This window comes from Pteronotus mesoamericanus, unplaced genomic scaffold, assembly GCF_021234165.1.
Source record: "Pteronotus mesoamericanus isolate MK-2021 breed Mesoamerican mustached bat unplaced genomic scaffold, CSHL_Meso_final contig_181, whole genome shotgun sequence".
NCBI lineage: Eukaryota > Metazoa > Chordata > Mammalia > Chiroptera > Mormoopidae > Pteronotus > Pteronotus mesoamericanus.
Window position 1 is genome coordinate 2,065,179 of NW_026555077.1, and position 9,402 is coordinate 2,074,580.

The following is a 9,402-nucleotide window of genomic DNA, read 5'->3' on the forward strand; positions in this document are numbered from 1 at the left end:
TACTCATAGATTGTCATTTATTCCTTCTCAGATGTTTGTTTATATTGCTATAAACTAAAAATAATCTTTCAATATTCAAAGGAAAACCTTATAAATAAAATATTGCTTATAATCAGAAATAACAAATACCAATGCAAAGGTAAACTTGAAAACTGTTATTCAAATAAATTTCTTCAATCCTCTACAACTCAGGAAAATATTCTGCCAGAATTTGGTATGTCTATATTACTTTAAGGCTTCATCCATTTTTTCTGACTCTCATTCATATTTTGCACACAATTTTTTATTTAATCATTACTTTTATTTCTGACAATCTTTTTTAAAATTAAAATTTATATCCCTCAGCTTAAAAGTATGTTGAAGTTAGTATCATCTCACATAAAAAGATTTATTAATCCAATTTCCTACAATAACCATTATCTTTGTCCAAAACTGTCTCAGAAAAGATTCTATACTTGGCATTGTAATTTCATATTGTCCCTGCAAGTTAAATTCCAAAGATGCAATAACTTCATCACCATCAAAAAACTTTTCAAAATAGTTTTGCATCAATGCTAATTTTCCATGACCATTTAAAACATTCTTCATTTTTAAATCAGTCTTTTCCCTAACCTAAGTGATCATAAAGCATAAAGCATGCCTTTGTTTTTTCTCCTACTTCCTGGGATCAGTATTCTTTTTCTCACTGATTCCACTGCTTTCCACTCACAAAATGAAACTGTGACCTAAGGCTTTGTCCTTAGCTCTTAGCGTTTATTGTCCCTTATGTTTTCCTGTGACAACTTAGTTTCAAGTATGACCTCAAGCAAATAACTAATGGATTTACATATCAGACCCAGAACACTATTTTTGAATTTTAGTCCTTCATTTTCAAAACTTGTCCAAACTTTCTACAAAAACCACTTAAATGCCACCATTTTTGTTAACTAGGTTATTTTTTGTCCCAGTTACTCAAGTTCAAAATACTAGAGGACTATTTCCTAAGTTATCCTGCCACATTCAATCCATTTAAAAAAATCATCAAATCTTTGTACTCTCTATCCTTTGTAATGTAGATTGTAGCACTGTAAAACCAAGACGGGCTTGAAATCCCAGCTTCATGACTGTCTAGATCTGATATTGGATAAATTCCTAAAACTCACTGTGCTTCATTTTCTTCTGTGAAATAAGAATAATACCTTTCCATGTCTAAGAATATAATAAATAAATAAGGTATTTTTCAGAAAGTTCTCCCCATCCACCCTAGCTTCGCCTTTACATCTATGTGATTTCTTTCTTTTATTTTCCTTAGAAATTAACACCATCTGGCATTCTATGGTTGTTTTATTTTTGGGAAGAGGTTTGGGAAGGTGGCTTACACATTTATTTCCTGTGCCTTTCCACTAAACTTCATGAAAGTAGGACCTTTGTCAGTATTATTTACTATTGAGTCCAGAATAATCCCTTTCACATATTAGGTGCTCAATACATATTTGGTGAAGGAATGAATAAATAAAATATATAAAGTACTTAACACAATGACATTTACTGTCTGTCCTCTAACATGGTCTTTCTTTTTTGCCACTGGCTGTCTACCTGTATCAATCCTGATAACATAATTTCTGGCTTACAGTAATAATACTGTGTTAATCATCTTAAAAAAAACTTTGTAATACCACTTATTCATAGAGCACCAACTATGACAGAACCAATCTAACTTTCCTAATCAAATACCTTCAATAGTTCTTCCTTCATTAAGAAATCTAAACTCTTCCTTGGTTGATGTGGCTCAGTGGATTGAGCGCCCACCTGCAAACCAAACGGTCACCAGTTGGATTCCCCAGTCAAGGCACATGCCTGGGTTGTGGGCCAGGTCTCCAGTATGGGGCGCACAAGAGGCAGCCACACACTGATGTTTCTCTCCCTCTCCTCCCTCCTTTACTCTCTCTCTAAAAATAAATAAACAAACAAACAAATAAGTAAAATCTTTAAAATAATTTTTTAAAAAAGGAGTCTAAACTCCTTGGTATGTCATTCAAGGTTGTTTTCAACATTCTCCACTCAAGTTCCTATTGATATCCTTAAATGAACCTAAGACATTATGATTGTCTTTAAAAGGGTCATGCATGCTCCTAAATTTGATTTTACCATATAACACAACTAGAATACCTAAATGAAAATCTTCTTTTAGGCCCAGGTTAAGACACTCAGGCATAAATACCATCTCATTTTATATTTCCCTAATTATTAAAACTAATATTACAAAATAATTAGTATACTTAAATATATTTAAATACCAAGAATCATGTGCAATTATAAGTCTTCCAACATCCTAATCTCCATAACCAGTGTTCATGGTTTATACACCATTTCAGGTGAGATCACCATTTTTCAAATGATTTTCTATTCTTCATCAATTGTTACTGTATTTATATGTATATTAATATGTACTTAGAAAATATTATACTGTTCTACAACGTATTTTCTTTACTCCCTATACTTTGTACCTGATTTTTCCAACACCCGAAGAATTAACCCTCTCTTTTGAACTTTTACATAATGTATTTGTTCCAATATTCATATGTCATGAAGCATGTTTCTTATATTTTTATCTATCCATCTAAGAATTTTGTAACCTCTAATTAGATAAAGTCTCCCAATAACTCATTTCAACATTTGAAAACTCAATTTTCAAATTGTGTGGTGATTGAGGGGGTTAGGGAGGGTGGAGGTAGAAGAGGGTATAGTGTGGATAAATGGTGATGGAAAGAATTAAAATAAAGCGTTAAGGGTGAGGGGAAAAAATCAATATAAAATGAAGTTATGAACATGTCTATGTCATCAAATTAATTGTTTAAGAATTTACTATTTTTATACTCTTCATTAATAATCTAAATTGTCTTTTAAAGCACTGAAAAATAAATTATTTCCTAATGCATTCATTCAAATATGATAACTTAAAAAATTAAAAAACCACTTTCAATTAAAAAACAAATATTTAGAATCAACAAAAACTTCTAGAACTAATAAATGAGAATAGGAAGTTAGCAGGATAAAAGATTTAATAAAAACATCAATTGTATCTCTATGTGTGTGTGTGTGTGTATATATATATATTTACTAGCAACAAAAATCCAAATATAAAATTAAATAAATGGTTCTATTTGCACTATTAAATAAAATGCCTAAAAAATTTTAACAAAATAAGTGCAACACATTTACAATGTAAACTACAAAGCATTGCTCAGAGAATTAAAGAACATCTAAATAAACTGAGAGACAGTTCACATTTAAGAAGGAAGATACTCACTATTGTAAAGATGGCAATTCTCCACAAACTGATCTATAAAATTCAATGGAATCTTTATCACTATTGCAGTAGGAATCATTGTTAAAATTGATAAGCTGGTCCTAAAATTCATTTGTAAATGCAAGGGGCACTGAATAGCTAATGTAAGATTTGAAAAAAAGAAAAAGGCAAAGTTGAAGGACTCAGACTTCCCTATTTCAAAACTTAACTATAAAGCTCCATACAGTAAGAAGGCTATGTGGTAATGTCATAAGAACAGATATATACACCACTGGAATAAATTGAGAGGCCAGAAATAAACCTTTACATTTATGACCAATTTATTTTTGACAGATACAAAGATAATTCACTGGGGGAAAATATTCTTTTCAACAAACGGGGTTAGTATAATTGAATATCAACATGCAAAAACCAAACTTAGACCACTATTTCACACTGTGCATAAAAATTTATTCAAGATAAAACACATAGATCTGAATTTCAAAACCAAAACTATTAAGGTTCTAGAAGAAAGACAGAAGAAAAAATTTGTACCTGGAGTTAGGTAGAGTTCTTAAAATACAACACAAAAACCATGATACATTTAAAAAATGCATAAAATTGAACCTCATAAAACTCCAAAATTTTCTCCTTCAAAAGAGACCAATAAGAAAATGAAAAGACAAGTTCTAGAATGGGAGAAAATATTCATGATACATATATTTGATAAAGGACTTTTTCAGATATCTACTCTTACAACTCAATAAGACAAACAACCCACTTTAAATGGGTAAAAAAAAATCTCTATAGCATTTTACCCAAGAAGATAGATGAATAGTTAATAAACAGGTGAAAAAATGTTTATCATTATTACTTATTAGAGAAATAAAAATTAAATCCACAAATAAAATACCACTTCACATCTACTAGAATATCTATAGTGCAAAAAACAGAAAATACTAACAGTTTTACAAAGACATAAAGAAACTAGGACCTGATTGGACTGGTGGTTTCCACTTTTTAGAAAGCAATTCAGTTTCTTAAACAGTTAAGTTAAATATAAAATTATCATGCATTCCAGCAACTGCACTCCTGAGAGTCTACCCAAGGAAAACAAAAACATATGCCTGAGACATGTATGTAGGTGTTAACAGCAACATTATTCATAAGAGCAAAAACTGAAAATAATCCAATGTCCATCAATTGGTGAAAGGACAAAAAAATATAGTATATTTATATAATAAAATATTATTCAGCAATCAAAAAGAACAAACTACTAATTCGTGTTACAATATGATGAGCCTCAAATACATCACACAAACTGAAAGAAGGCAGATGCAAAAGACTACATACCGTATAAATCCTTTATATTAAATGTTTAGGAAGGCAAATTTATGGAGACAGAAAACAGATCAACGTTACTTAGGATTTGGGGGGAGTAGGGATCAACTGCAAACGGGAATGAAAGAAACTTTTGGAGTGGTGACGATTTCTAACATTGGATTTTGGAGATGGTTATAAAACACTATTAATTTATTAAAATCATGAAATCATACATGTAAAATGGATAAGTTTTACAGTATGTAAGCTACATATCCTTACAGTTATTAAAACATAAGATATATATATTTGTTTCTCCATAATTTGGTGCTTTTATGCTCAAAAATTATTATGCAGTAAATGTACAAACTTTTAAATAAATTTCAGATAGAACACATTATTAACATATTCAGTAGTATGTAATATCTTATATAAATGAGGCAAATATTAGTTTTATATAATTTAGGTATGTATGGACCTTAGAAGCTAAAATTTCATTTCTATAAATTTACTTAAAACAAACCCTAATAAAACCATTTACCTTTTTCAAAGCAGGGCAGAAATTAAAGAAAAGCCGGTCGTTGTATGTTTTGAATCGTTCTGGAAGATGCCAGTTCTGAATTATTTCTTCATCAGAAATCACATGATGATCCAATGCTTTGAGACTCCGTATACTGTTGACAAGAACATGTCTATATCCTTTTTTAAGGCTTACTGGGCAATCAAACATAGTGAGAGCAATGAGGCTTGGACAGACAGATAACATGCATACATTCTTTAACTTTGCAAACCCATTGTCATGAAGATAGAGAAGTTTTAGGTTCTTTAATCTACTCCAAAATTTGGCATCTGGTAGACTCTTCACCTAAAATATTATTAATAATAGTATATTAAATACAAATATAAAAATTTCTATCAACTGCATAGAAAATAAAATATATTAAATATATTAAATATTTTCTAAAATTCAGTATTTTCCCAAATGAAAAATTTCTTATTAGTAAACAAAAACCAAAATGATGACAAGTATAAAGACATAATTCACCTGACATCTAAAATGAGCTACCGTTATTAGTGTAATTAAATGAATAAACATATATACTTCATTCAGTAAAAATTCCTTTGTAATAGGCTTTAAACTTCTCTAAAATACTTTCTTTACATACAGAATTAAAAAGTCAATTCAAATAATGTGATAACACCACACTAATTAAATAAAAGATAAAAATCATACAATCCTCTCACCAGAGGCAGAAAAAGCATTTGATAAATTCTACATCCATTTATGATAAAAACTCTAAAAAAAATGGATATAGAAGAAAATACCTCAACATAATAAGGGTCAAATATGATATAAACCCATAGTTAACTTCACACTCAATGGTAAAAATTTAAAAACTTCTCTAGGATCAGGAAAAAGGCAGTAAGCCCACTCCAGCCTCTTTTATTCAACATATTATTGGAAGTCCTAGTCAAGCAATTAGGGAAGAGAAAGAAATAAAAGGCATTCAAATTGGAAAGGAAGAAGTAAAACTGTAACCACTTACAGATGATATATTATACAGGAAAAAAAAAACAGAAAGACTCCATGAAAATACTATTAAAACTAATAAACAAATTCAATTACGTTGCAGAATACAGAATCACTATGTAAAAATTTGTTGTATTTTTATACACTGATAACAAACTATCATAAAGAAAATTTTTTTAAAATCCCATTTATGGATTTTTGCATCAAAAAGAAATACCTAGGAACGTTTTTAACCAAGAAGGTGAAATAGCCAATGAAATTTTTAGAGAGAACAAAGCTTGAGGCAACATGCTCCCTGGTTTCAAACTATATTAGAAAGCTATAGTAATCAACCAGTATGATATTGGCATTAAACCAGACACATAGTTCAACTGGAACGGAATAAAGAGCTCAGAAATAAATGCACACATATATGGTCATTTGATTTGCAACAAGGAAGCCAAAAGCATACAATGGGAAAAGGAGAGTCTCATCAATAAATGATGTTGGAAAAACTGGATGCATTTGCCAAAGAATAGAACTTGGGCCAATACCCAAATTTTATTCTTTGTATACCTGTATATAATACCTTTATATAAAAAATGCATTAAAGCCTTGAATGTAATACCTGGAACCATAAAAATTCTCACAGAAGAGATAGAAAAGAGAGCTCCTTGACATATGTCTTAGTGATGTTGGTGATATATATTTTTAATATGAAACCAAGAAAAAAGTCAACAAAAGCAAAAAATAAACAAGTGGAACTACATAAAAATTAAAAGCTCCTAATAGCAAAGAAAACCATCACTAAAATGAAATAGCAACCAACCAAATGGAAGAAAATATTTGAAAATTGTATTTCTGATGTGTAACAACGTGGTGATAAATGTTAAGTGGAATACTGTGGTGATCATTTCACAATATGCGCAAATATTGAATCACACCTGAAACCAGTAAGTGTTATAGATCAGTTATATGTCATCTAAAAAAATAACTAAGTCAAGAAGTATTCTTAATCCAGACTATGGATTTAAGAGATAAAATAAAACAAATAACAGAGTTTATTTATGTGCTTTTCATTTAAAATGTTTGCTTATATTTGAAATGTTATGTTTCTTTTATATATTATTTAAATTATTGTTTATATTTTATATAAAAGACTGTGAGATATATTGTGAATAGTGCTTATTAAATATAATTTAATTTATATGAAAATATGTGAAATAGCTGTTGCTTACCTGATTTCCATGGAGATCAAGTTTGACTAATTTTATACAACTTTGAAGTGGGCTGATATCTGTAATAAAATTGTTTGAGAAGATGCATACTCTAAGAGAGATACAAGATTGCAGATTTTCCATAGATTTTAAATGAAGACCATTGAACTTCACAAAAACAAAATCTTTCTGATCTTCTATTATGTTTTGATTATAGTGACTCCATTCTTCATGACTGATTAGTTCTTTTGTGATAGTTCCATGAAACATCTAAAAAACATGGTAAATTTCTTTCAAAAGTTTTTTCAACTTCCAAAAATAACTCTATAGGAAAACAAAACATTTGCTAATGGATAGAGTAAAAATGATTAGAAACTAAGTTAAAATTTTTTAGCAATCTAATTCCCATAAAATCTATCTCGAGGCATCTTAAATGTCTAACATTTATATAACAACTCAAAAGGATATTATTGACCTCACCAATAAACTAACACTAAGAAGAAGAGAAATATCCTTTTTCCCCCAAAACACTTAGAGAAAATGGAATTCAGTGAAACAGTTGATACAGAAACATCACATTTTGACAACTAAAACAAACAAGGACAATTGTACCTTAGCATACCTTGTATAATAATTTTTGTTACTTTTGATTAAAAGAAATGCTTTGAATTATGAACTCCTAAATTTGGAAAGTGATACTTTTTGTGGGAGGAGCTAAAAATGCAGCTAAATAAAATTAAGGTGCAATATAGGGCTTCAACTGTAACAAATATTTAATTCCTAAAGAGATAATTAGCAATCTCATTATGTATGGTGGGACAAAAGGTTTAGTTATTCATTTGGAAAATAATACAATAACTAATAAAAAAAATAGCAAAAGAATAAACTGTTTCACATTCTCACAACTGTAAAAGTACTTTGCTCCATCCTGTATTTGTTTAATTCTATTAGGCAATTAAGACTTAGAATTCTAATAGTTTCAAATTTGACTAAGTTTATCTAAAACTGCTGGTTCAGTGGTTTTTTGTGTAATTTTATAAGTATTTCTTATATATATGAAATTTTCCTCACTTTGGGAAATTTCAGCTTTCATAAAAACAGTCACCCAGTGATAGTTTAGAAGGGAACACATAGGCTAAAGTGACCAATCTGAGTGTTTGGTTAAAATTAACCACTTCCCTCACTGGAAAAATCTATTTCTACCATAAGGAAGTAAACTGGGTCAGCATAAACAAAATGAGAATAAATGTGAAAATCCAGATAAACCCTTGCACTCTTCAAAAGACTGGCTACTTTTCATATACTATCCAAGGCCTAAAACTATAATCCTCAAACTCTAAATATGAATCACCAAAAAAATTAATAGACGCAGATTTCCTGGGTCCTATATCATATCTACTTTATCAGAGTCTCTGAACTGTGGGCCAAGGATTTTATGTTCCTTCATACCCCACCTTCAATACACACTTTTCCTATTAACATATTGCACTAGTGTGGTAGAATTGTTACAAGACATCCAATCATAAAAAGCAAAAGTAAATCATAAGAGGTAATGTACAGCTTGGTGCTATAGTTAATAATACTGTATTGAATATTTGAATGTTTTTAAGAAAGTAAACCTTGAAAATTCTCTTCACAACAAAAAATAATTTTGTAACTAAACATGGTGACAGATGTGAACTAGACTTTCTGTAGTGATACACAGATATCAATCATTATTTTGTACACCTGAAATTAATATAATGTTATGTCAGTTGTATTGCAATAAAAATGTATAATATAAGAAATAACAATGGATATGAAAAAAAGATGATGCTACACAGGAATTCATTAGATATTGTATATAATAAAAAAATGATATATCTTAAATGCCTTAAAAGGTAGTATTAACTACATCAAATACTGTAATACAGTCAGTGGAAGCATTTTATACTATGAAAGCATTAAAACTGATCATGTAGAACACAGCAGTATGAAAAGGTCTTGACAAACAACCAAGTTATTGTTTTTGTTTTAAAGTATTTTTTACTGAATTTACTTTAAAAGGGAGACTTTTATGGTATGTGAATTAATTTTCAATTAAAATA

General features: G+C 29.5%; 1 protein-coding gene across 1 annotated transcript in view; it reads right to left on the reverse strand.

Annotated features, from left to right (window-relative positions):
* Positions 1-7,585, reverse strand: part of LRRIQ3 (leucine rich repeats and IQ motif containing 3) — a 94,039-nt gene extending 86,454 nt beyond the window's left edge. Inside the window, exons 1-2 of the mRNA XM_054566819.1 lie at positions 7,337-7,585; positions 5,130-5,453 (exon numbers count right to left, since the gene is read on the reverse strand). Coding sequence (XP_054422794.1) covers positions 5,130-5,453; positions 7,337-7,585 — 573 coding nt within the window. The remainder of the gene's footprint in view (positions 1-5,129; positions 5,454-7,336) is intronic.
* Between the last annotated feature and the right edge of the window lie 1,817 nt (positions 7,586-9,402).